The sequence below is a fragment of the Brienomyrus brachyistius genome, chromosome 2 (assembly GCF_023856365.1).
Source record: "Brienomyrus brachyistius isolate T26 chromosome 2, BBRACH_0.4, whole genome shotgun sequence".
NCBI classification, from domain to species: domain Eukaryota; kingdom Metazoa; phylum Chordata; class Actinopteri; order Osteoglossiformes; family Mormyridae; genus Brienomyrus; species Brienomyrus brachyistius.
Window position 1 is genome coordinate 31,646,508 of NC_064534.1, and position 14,089 is coordinate 31,660,596.

General features: G+C 43.4%; 1 protein-coding gene across 1 annotated transcript; it reads right to left on the reverse strand.

The window, feature by feature from the left end:
• Nucleotides 1-450: 450 nt before the first annotated feature.
• On the reverse strand, nucleotides 451-1,372 carry selenoe (selenoprotein e). The gene is made up of 4 exons (XM_049004699.1): nucleotides 1,239-1,372; nucleotides 1,059-1,135; nucleotides 732-810; nucleotides 451-624 (listed from the first exon to the last, which is right to left on the reverse strand). The coding sequence occupies exons 1-4, from the start codon at nucleotides 1,350-1,352 to the stop codon at nucleotides 481-483; spliced, it is 414 nt and encodes a 137-aa protein (XP_048860656.1). The 5' UTR covers nucleotides 1,353-1,372; the 3' UTR covers nucleotides 451-480.
• Nucleotides 1,373-14,089: the final 12,717 nt, after the last annotated feature.

A 14,089-nucleotide genomic window follows, 5' to 3' on the forward strand; every position in this document is an offset into this window, starting at 1 on the left:
AGAACATGCAAACTCCACACACATGTGACCCAGGCGGAGATTCGAACCCAGGTACCAGAGGTGTGAGGCAACAGTGCTAACCACTGCGCCACCATGCCGCCCCTTATATTATATTATATTATATTATATTATATTATATTATATTATATTATATTATATTATATTATATTATATTATATTATATTATATTATATTATATTTTTTTCATGGCTTGGTGCCATTTGGGCTCTAGGCCAATTGAGCCTAGCTTGCCAATGCCTGGATCTGACCCTGAGTATATCACCGAAATCAACAGACACCACAGGAATCTCACTTAAGAAATCAGATTTTTATTGCAATTTCTGAGAGCACACAGTGATTTAACTTTGCCTAACTGCTACCGAGCCCTTGTCGGTCTTGGAGCCAGACACACTTCGGTCTTGCGGCTCCAGGCGTCATTATGCAGCCTGGTGCAGTAACAAAGGTAGCCACAGGGTGTCCTCAAAGCTCATCTTTGGGAGACTTCAGGGGAAAATGCTGGAATTCCTCAGGTACTTCTTCTCCCTTCTTGGACCTCTTGTAAAAACCCAGAGAATCCAGAAGATTGCTGATCTCATCAGCTTTCATCTTTTTCACCGGAACCGTCTGAAAAACCACGTGGCACAAAAAAATGTACCATGCATACATAAAATAAGAAGCATCCATGGAACTTGTATGATTAATCACTTAAATCAAATCACTTTTCTGCTCACCTTTACGACGTCCTCTTTCGCATTGTAGAAAATGAGCCGAGGATTTTTCTCCTCCCCTGATTCATATTCTAGGTTATGGCTTTGGGAGTCAAAGGCAAACAGTGTAAAAATGCCATCCAAACAAGCAAGCAAGAAGCTTACATCTGGCTCTAAAATGCGATTAACCTGTGAAGCTCAAACACACCAAAGCGTAAGCCCCAGCCCTAGGTATCATTTACATTGTAAATTGCCGACTTAAACAGCTAAACTGAAGCAGTCACTTTAGACGTGACAGTCTGCTGGGCATCATTGTGAATTGTGATTGTGAAATGAGCTCAAACAGGATACTACAATGCCCAGCGCTCCATCAAAAATTCACGGAGTTCAGGCATCTTCTTGATCGATCATCCAATCACGCTGGGAGCCTGGAGGCGAAGAAGCGACACCGGTTGGATCAACACATATGCTGCACGGTAGCCAATCACTGCCAAAGGCGATGCCACGTTAGCAGAAGCTTGTCCCACTCACCATGATCTTACCCCTGGCTATGGCCAGCTTCTCCTCGCCGGCCGTGTCTGACGTGTTCCTCTCGCAGATTCCCAGGCTAGTTATGGCGAAAGCTAATAGCAGAATGAGCCACATCTTTGGGTACAGGTGCTGCCTTTGAGCGCACTCCCGTGTGATATGAAGACTAGAAGCTGATGTGACAGATGGACTACACCAAATGTTAGTGGCTGTGGGGGGGAGAAACCTGTTAATGCTTCAGTACTTTCAGCACTTGTTTTCTTTATTTATCTTCATTCGACTTATAACTTTAAAAACGGTTAAAAGACTTAAACGAAATCTTTTACTGAAAGACTGTATAGATCCATGCTGACCATTTCAAGTTTTAAAATGTTATGTTGTATCTTGTGCATTTTAGAGTAGACCCCTGACCCCCACCTCAGAGCTTTTACCGTCCTTGGAAACCAGCTGTGCCTTTGCCATTTTCTCCCACAAAAATGTGTTGTAGAATAACCAGGAATATCATGCTTTCAGGTTTCAGACCTGTTGCTGGACATTTGCCTCCTAGAATCCACCAACCACATATTTATCACTTAGTTGCATATTGATGTTCAACTTCAAAGCAGCTTACAGTTTTGTGTTTAGCTTAGTCAAGCTGCTCAAGGGCCCAACAGCAGGACCCTCATCCTGTACTAGATAAGCAAAAAAATCATCTGATACTTGAGTGTTTCTCTGCTATTCAACCACTACTGCTTGAACTGCATCCTTCTAGTTACATAAAAAATACTACTAATTTTTATTCAGCAAGTGACATATGGTTCTTATGGATGACACTGCAGTTGTGGCTCGCCTGGGCCAGCTACTTTGAGTGGTTCTTTAAAGCTGATCCTCCAGCTTGGACATTGGACATCTCTGGGTCCACGGTTCTCGAGGCTGATCCTCTAATCAGCTGTGAATCATCCAGTCTCATTGAGATTACAGGGTGGTGAATCAGCTGAGGGTAGAGAAGGCCGCAGGGATCTGTGGTGTCCAGGGTGATCTTCTCCAGGCTGGTGGTAAGGCTGTCCTCCTGGCACTGCGAGCAATCGTTGCTTCCATTTGAGAGACAGGCATCATCCCAACTGGCTGGAAAACAGGACTTGCAGTCCCTATCTGGAAAGGGGAGGGTGATCACCTGGATTGTGGCAACTACAGGGGGATAACACTGCTCTCAGTGCTTGGTAAAGCGTTTAACTCAGTTCGTGGGATCCCCCCGAAGTTGCTGGATATCATGGCCGCCCTGTACACTGGTACTGTGAGTGCTGTGAACCTCTGTGTTCTTCCCAGTTGATTCTGGGGTTCACCAGGGGTGTGTTCTTGCTCCTACTGTGTTCAATGCTTGTATGGACTGGGTGTTGGGCAGGGCCGTGGGGTCCAGCGGCTGTGGGGCGTCCGTTGGTGAAGAAAGATTTACTGATCGTGATTTTCCCGACGATGCTGTGATGTTAGTGGAGTCGATGGAGGCTCTGATCAGGGCTCTTGAGAGACTGGGAGTCAGAGTGTCTGGGATTGTGGGTGTCCTGGATAAAGACCAAGATCCAGGCATTTAATGACTTCTTAGGCACAGCCATCAGTAGTGTGTCTATCTGTGGAGAATGTCGAACTTGTCGAGAGATTTACCAACCTTGGCAGCGACATTCATGAAGTCAGCAGACAGATTGGAAGAGCGGGGGAGGTCATGAGGTCACTGGAAAGGGGTGTGTGGCACCAGATATCTTTGCAAGAGGACGAAGGTCCAAGTCTTTAGAGTCCTGGTGCTCCCTGTCTTGCTGTATGGCTGTGAGACATGGACACTATCCAGTGAACTGAGACAAAGACTGGACTCCTTCGGTACTGTGTCTCTTCAGAGAATCCTTGGGTACCGCTGGTTTGACTTTGTGTCGAATGAGCGTTTGCTAGAGGAGCCCTGAATGAGGCACATTGCCTGCATTGTGAGGGAGCGTCAGTTACGGCACTATGGCCATGTGGCGTGATTCCCTGAGGGTGATCCGGCTCGCAGGATCCTCATTGCTGAGGACCCAAGCGGCTGGACCAGGCTGAGGGGACGCCCACGTAACACCTGGCTGCGGCAGATGGATAGTCACTTCAGGAGGGTGGGACTGGACCTTGTGTCTGCCTGGGGGGTCATCAACTGGGATCCTGAGGAGTTTTGCTGTGTGGTGGGTGTGGCAACGTGCTGCATCAGTGCATGCTCCTCAACCTGAGCTGACCTGAAGTGGCATATGACTAATTAGACAGCATGGAGACCTTTGTTACTTTTAAGTAGGAATTCAAATGTAGAAAAAATACATGTTTAGTCTCCAGTTACAGAATTTGGCCCTTGGCTCTGAATGGATGCAAACTGCCGATGACAGGCCAGGAAATGTGCCTTTATTTATAAGTAAGAAGGCTTGGCCCTTCTCGGGGTGTAATTACAGCATGTCGCTGAGAGAGGGCGACAGAGTCTGCATCTGTGGAGTCTGGCAACGCGAAGCGTGCTTCCAAGCGCAAACCCACAGACAATTATGTTTCCAACTAAAATAAACCATTCCAGATAGGAATGCTGCAGCGAAACCATCCTTTCCTGTCAACCCCGGAGCTCCGGCTTCACGCTCTGGAGCCGCGCGCTACTGACGGTGAGCCAGAGGAGCTCCGCCTGTAAAACGGTCGCGGGCTTCTTTACTCTGGAAAAGGTCCCGGCTTTTCTCAGGGTTAAACAATACGAAGGGGCTCCATTTTGGAAACATATACCTTCCTAGCTGTATTTGTAAAAGACAACTACAGATCTCTAGCACTGACTGATATTTTAAAACGTTACACCCGCAATATTTATACATATCTTGTTATCGCTGTATAATTTAGGTTTTTTAATAAGTTTTTTTAATTGCCCTGTGTCAAAACTGAGTGTGATATAAAAGCAGATGTTTATATATCTGTTTTGTGTGTGTGTGTGTATCTGTTTGTGGGTGGGGGTCATGTATATATTACATTATGGTAAAAAAAACAAAAAAAAAACTTCAGTTTTGTCCTTGTGGGCACATTTTTTTGGTCCCCACAAAGGAAACTCATTGATATATATAAAAAATGCCAAAAGTCTTGTTTTTTGTTTGGATTTGTGTGGTTAAGGTTAAGGTTGCCATTATTGGGATTAGGGATTTGCCCATAGAAATGAATAGGGAGTCCCCACAAAGATATGAATATGGGGATTGTATGTGGGTGTGTTAGAGAGAGAATGACATAGAGAACACTATCATAACCAAAAGACAGTCATAGACTGTAACTTGAATTGTGCTACTATTAGACCTGCCTTCTTCAGGTTGGGATGCTTGGTCAGTACTGTACATTTCAGCTTCCGGATACATGGTCTCTCGAAGGAGAACAGTGGCACGGGCTCCAGTCTCCCGAGGAAGGGCAGTAATGCAGTACAGTCATCCACCGAGTGAGACATTGGACTTCAGGTGACAATTGGGGTGTAATTCGGGGTTAAAAGTTCCATCATGCATGAAGCTCGACTGCTTGGATGACAGCGACGTTCGGCGCTTTGATTATACACCCCAGTGTTTATGGGAAATAATGTTGCTGTCTCCAGGCTTCTTGTTGAGTTAGCACTTACCAAAACCATTGAACGTGTGACTCAGGGGCTTCACGTCATCCTGCTTGCTTGTCACTTCTCACTTTCACTCCCCGCTCGTAGTTGTATCGTTAATCCTGTCCGGTCATGCGCTCCAAATCCCAAAAATGTTTGCACACGTTTGCACATTTTTTTTCCCCCAGATATTCTTCTGGCACTGGGAAGCTAAACACAAGAAAATAAACCATGCTAAAAATAATTATCCCATGACCCAGTCCTGCCAAAGCAGCTGGGATTTGGCTTCGATAAGTTAGAAAAATAATGCATATATTAAGTAACGACCTAATTATTGCTAACAGGGGGCATCCACGTATCTCTGACGTAGGACATCTTATATAAACAAAAGCACCTGGAAGATAACACCATTAGCATGGCAAGCTGCTCACTGGCCCCAGTTGAGCATTACTGGTTTCCTGCCCTGGGACTGGCATGTGCGACAAAAAGGGGGAGCAGGGAAGTGTCTCTTCCCCTTGGTCAGATCCTCGCGGCCTCGTTCCTCACACTTAGTAGTGGAAGCTTTCTACCGCCCCCTCCACCACTTCCTATCTGCCATCTCAGTGCTTGTTGCTGACTGAGATGCCTCCTCTTGTGCTCTGATGTCTGCAGCAGGGCCTCAGGGCTTCCCGTGACCCCCTGCCAATCTGCTGCTGTGTTTAATTAGAGCCCGTTGTCCTGCGTAGACACTGGAAAGCACACATGCTCACGCACTCACTCATTCCATGTCTCCAGAATGTTGTGATCATTTGATGCTTAGAATTATGACTCTTAAGAAGTTGTTTTTTGTTTGTGGGGCTGTTAATCATTAATTTAGTTGCATTAAATTAGTTACATACATTCTGAGATGTATGGGTATGGGGATTGTATTAGGTTTGTTTCTTGTATCGTACTTGTGTGGTGTGCATGTGGCCCGTGTTCGTCCACCTTTGATGCTTGCTTCTGTGTTTCTGCCGCATGCTTGTTTTGTACATGTGTTTTATTCTATTTTTCTGGCCTCGTGGGGGGTGGCGATCTCTTAAAAAGCAGACCTTGGGTAGATGTGGAAAAATGTAACAAATTGTTTTTTCACACTAATTTTGAAAGCTGAAGGCCAAGATGTTTTGTTCGGTATTCCTTCTCATCTGTTTTCCAGTTCGTGTTTGAAGAGAAGTTGCGAGAAACAACAGGAAGAAAAGATATAGACTTAGAAAAGATATAGCAGTGCGTGCATCTGTGTCCTTCCTCGCAGAGTTACAGCATCCCCGCCATCATCGCCCTCGCTCTGCTCCTGGTGGACTGGGCTGTTACAGCCCCACAGAGAGTCAAGCGTCTTTTGGGGCGAGGTGGCAGAACCCTCCGAAGTGCAGAGTCAGCCTGCGCCGGGAGAGGAGGCTCGACTCGAAAACCAAATGGCATCCCTACAGTATGTCGTCTGCTCCTTATCCCAGCAGGTGCTGACTTGAAGGTCATTAAAATAAAAGTAAACGATCTTGCGAAAGGAAAAAAGGAATATTCATATTGTTCCAGAATGCTCCAGCAGACAAATAAACAACCACAATAATTCTCTTCATAAAGTCTTTTTTTAATCAATCAGAGTCGCAATGCAGTTTTTATATATATATATATATATATATATATATATATATATATATATATATATATATATATATATATATATATAGAGCACTGTACAGTTGTCTTAGGCATGAATTTCAAATGATGTTCTTCTGGGTGTAAGACTGTGATATTATGTCATTTCAAAACATTTTAAAATCACCCCAGATGCAAATAGCAGCGAACATTCACACACCCATGTAATTTTTTACTCAACCACTACCCCACCTAATTAATTAATTAATTCAGCTGGTGAAGAAATTGGAAAATACACAGAATGGCTAAGGTGCCCCTGAGGAGAGGTTTGGGAACCAATGTGCAGTTAATCTAGCCATCGAGCAACATACCAGTAACTTTTTGGAGAAGGGATTAAATTCTTGTTTATTTTTTGTGTTACTGCCAATTTACATATGCTATATGCCGTACTGTGCAGTACTGCATGTGTGTGTATACTGTATATATATATATACACACACACACACACATTTGTATTAACCATATTCGTGGCTATGAGTAATGTCAGAGGCACAGACGTGACTGAAGTGTGGTCACTGCGGCTGTAATTCATGCAGCATCTGAAGAGAAATAAGAGAGACTGGTTTCGCCCTTTGCATATAGATTAAATGTTGTGCCTTCGGCCGGCTGGCTTCTGTAACCTGAACGGACAGAGATCTGCATTTCAAATGGAATTTAAACATTTTAATGTCGCGCTAACATTTCATAGAAAGGCACGTTGCCCTCTGACGCCTCCAGGATTTATGGAAGAGACCCTCTTGTAGAGTCTTTTGGCTGATAGATTTATCCGGAGTTACATAAAAGATCCAGATCCATACAGCTGGATTTTAGTGGAGAAATTCGGGACGAGGACCTTAACCAAGGCTGCTGCAGGAGGGAACCCATCTTGGAATCAACAGCATTATCAGCCTAGTTCCTTAAGCCTTAAGCTCTTATGCCTCTTGTAAATACTAAATGCAGCTCATCTGGTTGTCCAACTAACATGTAAGATTCTTGTGCATGTTAAACAGCTGTAAGTCCTAAAGATTGACACAAGTTTATATTAAGACCTGCACTAGTCCCACCAGTTTTTAACTAAACCAGTTCAACCAAATCAGCTTACTCAATATGGCAACCCGCTCAAAAACACAAGACTAGAAGATGTATGCATACACCCAAACTTCCCCATCCAGGGCATATTTGAAACCATCTTTAATTAATTAACTTTCTATTATACATTCCAGCTTTCAGTTAGAAGTAAATTAATAGCAAAACTACACCAATACCCTTAAAATCATGCCATGTGGGGATTTGTACACTGCTCAAAAATGGGACTGATATCAATTTGATCAGGAAAATCAAAGGAGCTCAATGCACTGGATGAAAAAAAATCATCTGACACAAAAGGGCTTTTTGTCCATTATGTCCGTCCCCTTACAGGCAATCTCTATTGGAATCCTTCACAGAAGTCAGAACTCTCAGGAGTACAGAACAGATGTTTTCCTTACAGACTGAGAGCATGTCCTCAAGTTCCTGGAGCTTTACCTACTGTTAATTCAATAAAAACACAAGGAACCACATTCTGCTCCTAAGCTGCCTTTGAGTTAATACAGGGTGGTGTAAATACATGACCCAGTCATAACTGGGGACTTGTGACGTCCTTGGAACATTCCAGGTGATATTTCTGCAAATCCCAGTGGTAGTATTGTGCACGTTTCAGTACAGAGATAAGGTTTCCAGATTCATTTGTTGCTCAGGCCACCAAAGTCTAGTGCTCGGGCCAGCTGTGTGGTTTATTGAGCCTCGATGAGTTACGTGCTGAAGCGTGGAGATTCCTAATGACTTCTGCTGAATCAAAACAGCAAGCAGATCTGGGCAAAGCAACAAGCTCCTTCCCAGTCATTTTGTAACATTAGAACCTTATCAAGAACAACATACTGTATTGGCTGCAGGGGCTTTGCTAGGGTAAATACATCTGTCCACATCCCTTTGCACCTTGGGGATGAATGTCATGGGGCCGCAGACTAATTCAGTTCTTCAGGAAAATTTCTGCCGAACGTGACATAACAAAGTCGACAAAAAGAAACAGCATGTTTTTTCAATACAAGCTCAAGAAATAATGATTATCTCCAGTGTTGATTTTGATGCATCATGTGACAAACACTTCATGGCATTAAATTTGTAGGAATCTTACTGTGTGATGGGGTATTTCCTGGGCTGTGACAGTTTAGCGTATGCGAGTCCTGATTTCTTATTTATGATCTCTGCTATGACAAGAATTTAATTACAGACGAGCAGAGTCTGCCTGTCAACAGAACGCCGAACATGTGGCTTCCGTGATTCCAGTGAGTGGCATCAGAGAGCTCCGGACCCACTGTTTGCAGATCTGGATTTAAAAGAATTAGCTGTTTTGGTGACCTTGCAGTGGATGTGCTTTGTTCACCTCGCCCAGGTGTGTCTCAGTGGAGTCAATCAAAGACATGTCATCCCTACACATGTCATCCCTTGGTGTTTCTAACTTGGGGTCCTGGAAAACCCATCCTGGTCAGGAAACACCACCTAGTGTTCATTCATCAACTGTTCATTACTCGTGAGCTGGAGACCTGAAGATACCAGGAGATGGAATTTCATTTGTACTCAGAGGTACCTCACAGAGTCTGGTGTCAGGGGCCCCCTCTGTTACAGGGCCCCCCAGTCAGGGTAAAAGGAATTAAGAGTCGAGCAGTGTGAGAACAGGACTAATTTAGCTCAGCAGGCTAGGGAAATGGAGAGAGATCACTGTGTGTGATGATCTGGAGATGATGGTCTGCAGATCCTTAAATGCTGACATATCAACACATCTGGCTGTCAGCGGGAAATAGGGAGATACTCTTTCAGTGTTTCATGAACAATACAGCCATTCCCTGTTTTTCCATGAACATCACCTGTTTTATTTTTGCTTTATATTTTCTGTTTACACATGATTCATTAGGAATAAAGGAATAAGTAGGCCTCCGATGTTCATTTAAGACCTTGCATGTTAACATCTTGCTTATGTTAATGGCTATACTGCTAAGTTCAGGTTTTCATTGGTTAGGTGGAAGTACATCAGGACAGATACTCAGTACAGGAAAGTTAAGGTTTTTGTGAAGAGGAAGTCATGTCACGAAGATAGCTCTTCTTGGACAGATGCTTGTTCTAAAAATCTGTCGTTCAGTGGCAGCCCAATTACCCACAGATAAGGATAAGAATGCCAAACCCCAAAGTGTCCTCAGAATGTTCTAGATTGAGTGGAAAATATGAGAGCCACCCACATGTCACCACGATATCGGCATTAGTCTAAAAAAAACCAGGAAAGTTCAAATGAAGGAAGCTGCACACTGTACAGAGCCGTCACGTTCTGTGAGGATGTTTCACTCCCGTAGCCAGTGACGCGTCCCTTACAGTGAATCAGACCAGACCAGCTGTGTATCTGCATAACTCCTGCTTTAGAATTTCCACACACAACAATATAGTTCAGCATTTAAAAATGACATATAATAGACAATATGGGGCAGCAGAGTGGCACACTGCTTAGCACTGTTACCTCTCACCTCTGGAGACCAGCGTTTGCTCTACATGTGTGGAGTTTGTATGTCGTCATGGCGTTTCCACTGGTTTCCCTCTACAGTCCAAAAACATACTAAGGTGAACTGAAGTTGGCGAAATTGCCCACAGGCGTGAATGGTGAGTGTGTCCTGTGATGGATTGGTGACCCTGCATAGGAGAAGCGGTTAGGTAAAATGGATGGATGGACATAGACAGCAATCCAAAACTATGTGTGTCACACAACAAACATATGTTTGTTTTCTTATATAAACATCATAATATTACATTAAGGTTAGCGAGCATCCCATCCAGGGTGAAATGTACCTGGAGGATGGAAGCCATCCATTCATCCATCTTTACATATTACTAAGCTTCAGAACAAAACAAAGACTCGGATAAGTAGTACTTTATAAACAGAACTGAAACATGCTTCCTTATCTGACCATGTGACCATAGCCTATATTCCATTGCCATTTTTACATTTAAAATATTTATTCATCAAATTTGTTTTCTTAAACATTGCTGCATGCTCATTAATTCACTTTCAGTATCCTTAGATGTTTTGCCCTCTATTCCTCTCTCCATTCCTTCCAAGTGTCCAGACCTGCAATTATACTCACAAGCTGCTATTTCTGTGAGTACACTGTATTATTTACTTTATTCCATGTGCTGTTAAAACATTTTACATCAGAATAGACATCAATTTACTTTCAAGAATCTCGTGCGCCACTGTTAACCTTCGATTCCTCCCCAAGGGTATGTGAATCAGTCCGCCCATCCATCTAAGGTCTCTGCTTTTAAAAAACCTTATTAAAACAAGAGTTAGAAAATGTGTAACCTACTGAAATTTCGGAAACTTTTAGACTGTCGGGCTCTTTTTCGTTAAACATGTTTTCGCAACACAGCATTTAGTTTTTAAAGACATGTCTATAGAAAATAATGCGGTTCATTAAGCGGTCACGTGTCACGGTGCATTTATCAGGGCAGAATGTGCTAATGTATGTGAAACGTAGGTCGAAAACTACCGTGTTTATGAATGCTGCATAACAGAGTTTGAATTTATCTGTGGAAATCTTTTCCATCCCAGAGGGAAAAAAACACTGCGCAAACGTAATGTAGAAGGCACCCCCTTAATTTCAAGGATTACAATACTCAGATTTTACGACGTGGAAAAAATAGACTACGTGTTGCTTTTTGTGCATGTGAAAACCGAAACCTTGAACCACACTGCTACCGCTACACAGGGAGAGTGTGTGAAGGACGAGAGAGAGAGAGAGAGAGAGAGAGAGAGAGAGAGAGAGAGAGAGAGAGAGAGAGAGAGAGAGAGAGAGAGAGAGAGAGAAATGAGGGATGAGGTGGGGGCGGGGGGAGCCTGACCTGTTTTCCATTAAAGCCATATTCTCTTAAATAAACTCTCAGAATAATGCTGACAAAGAGGGAAAAAGTCTGTGCCATTTACAGTCGGACAACGTTCAGCCGAAACTGCCGACGTCAGACAGGAAATTGCCTAATAAAGGAAGATTAATAATTGCATGTTCTGTTCTACTTATTTATTTTTTAGTTAGCACAAGAAGATAGCAAACAATGGATAATACTAAGCAACTGTACTGATTTTAACAATATGGCATTTTGTTTCGAAAGTTATTCACAAAACTAATTTATATAATTGATTGTAAATAACCAGGAGCTATGGCAGGATTGACCAATATCCCAGAGAAACTGTAATTTTTATTGATTTTATTTTCAAGCTGAGAACAAATATTTATACTGTGAAAAATGTTAAACAACCCGGAGCAACTTGGATGAAGGGATGTAGATGAACGATGGCCTGGATTTTATAATCATGCTCTGGGAAAGTTAGCCCCCGGGTGTGGGGGGGGAAAAAGGAAAATGGGCTGTAACTGACTCAACAGAGGAAGCGTGGCTGGGCACGACTCACGGGTTGTGCCATGAAAAGCTTCCGGGAGGAACGAGAGATAAAAGGCTTTGCTGGAAGACAGACGTCTGGCTTGGCAAAATCGGAAAAGTGAGACAGATGCTGTCGGTGCTCTTTGCCATGGGCGTACGGTCAAATGGGAGTGGGGAAAAGGAGTGGGGGGGGCAGACTTGGGGTGAAAAGGGATTCGGGATAAAGGGAGGGGGTATGAAGTAGCACAAGACCTCGGACTGACATCCAATTTCGTCTTGACTGTGAAGACAAACAAATAAACGTCCCTGACCTGTTCTCCGTGAAAGACACCCCCTCTATTATCCACAGGATGCATAAGGAAACGGTGAGGATACAGAAGTGGGGGCTGGACAAGCCCCTAAAGGCAAAATAATGCAGGACTATTATGAGAGAAGAAGAAGCTGCTAGATTTTAGGGGAAATGGCTTTGACGGGAAAATCCTAATAAGTGAAATAACGAGGGCTTTAGTGTGACATGTGAGACTGCCAGATTTTCTGAGGGAACTGCAAAGCAAATAGCAGGATGTGACAACAGCTCTTGCCTTCTAATTTGGACCACTCTCCAAATCAGGCTATCTTCAACTTACCAGAGTTACCATTTGTCTTTCGGTGTCACACCAAGCCTTACACTGGGGCTCTGCGTCTGCAAAGTCATGTAGGAAGCTGTTTTTTTTTTCTTACAATAAAACAGGGAAAAACTACTGGCCTTGGTAAATGAACTTCTACATCTAGGTATCGCTGACCATGTTTCTTATTCAAGAGTCATCCATCCAGGAAAAAATTCCATGCTAACAATAACCATTATGGACCTTGGCTGAGTTATGTGAACCATCTTCTTCCATTGCTACAAAGTCCAATCTCGATGCTTCCGTACCCATTGTAGGTGCTTTCGCCGACGGAAAGAAGTTACTGTAACATGGGTTTGTGGCTAAGCTGCCTCATATACAGCAGGGCTTGATGCACTGTGTCATGACACATTATTCCATTGACCATCTTCAGAATTATCTGCCATTCGTGCCCTTCTGTTGGTTCATACCACATGGGATAGCTTTCATTTACATCACGTATTGACAAGTCTTGGTTGCCCAACTCCCTGTCAGCGGACCATGGTTTCTCCGTTTTCATACCACTTTCAGCAAATCCACACCAAAGCTGGCCATAATCACTCCATAAGCCTTGGCGTCGTCTGACATAGGTGTTTGGCCATAATGATCAGGCCCTTATCAAAGTCACAGATCATTACCACTGTCCATTTCATCTGCATTCAACACGACAACTGTGAGTAGCAAATGTTGCCTCTGTGTCCCAGACCTTTACATGTGCCGTCTTTACAGCATTATATATGTGACATGTGTCTGGCCATAATGTCTCCTGCATCCTCCATTTGTGTTTTCTGATCTGACTCTTTGTCCATTACCTTCTCTTGTTCAGTGCAGGAATACTGATACTCTGTTGACCGATACATGTGCGTCTTCAGCAATCAGATTTCCTGCGACAGTCCGGCATTCTGGTTCAAAAACAGAGCCTGGAAGTCTGACTTTGTGCCACGAGGAGACCAGCATGCATATTCACTTCTCTATTATTACAGTATGGTTTAAACCTCACGGCAGAACGCAGACAACCTCGCTTTTACTGCCAAGATTAGTAGAAAGATGTTAATTTAGAGCTACCGCATCCATTTGAAGCTTACTTCCTGCAAACAGACAAAAGAAATCCAGCCAGGAACACATCCTTAGATCACAAACATACATGTATTACTGACAAATTCATCTTCAAATCATTTCTATTCTGGTGAAAAACATTGGCTTGATATCCTCTGATATTAAATTGTTATACTTGTAATTAACGCCAATGGTGCAGGATTTAGTAAACGGAGCTATGATATAAGACGGAGGACGTACTTGGGTTGTTCTCACGTGGTTCTATAATGACAAGTCACAGTCTTTGTTAACGTTCCTGTCATGTTTGGGAGTCTGTTCTCTGGCGTCTTCCTTCTTTAATGTTGCCCAGACACCACAGTTCCTACATGATTATATGTGCACGCTGCGTCAGATACGTGCAGCGGGCCGTGGTTAAACACCCATGATGTAAGTAGGAAAGCAGGTCATCTCAACACAGATTGAAGAAA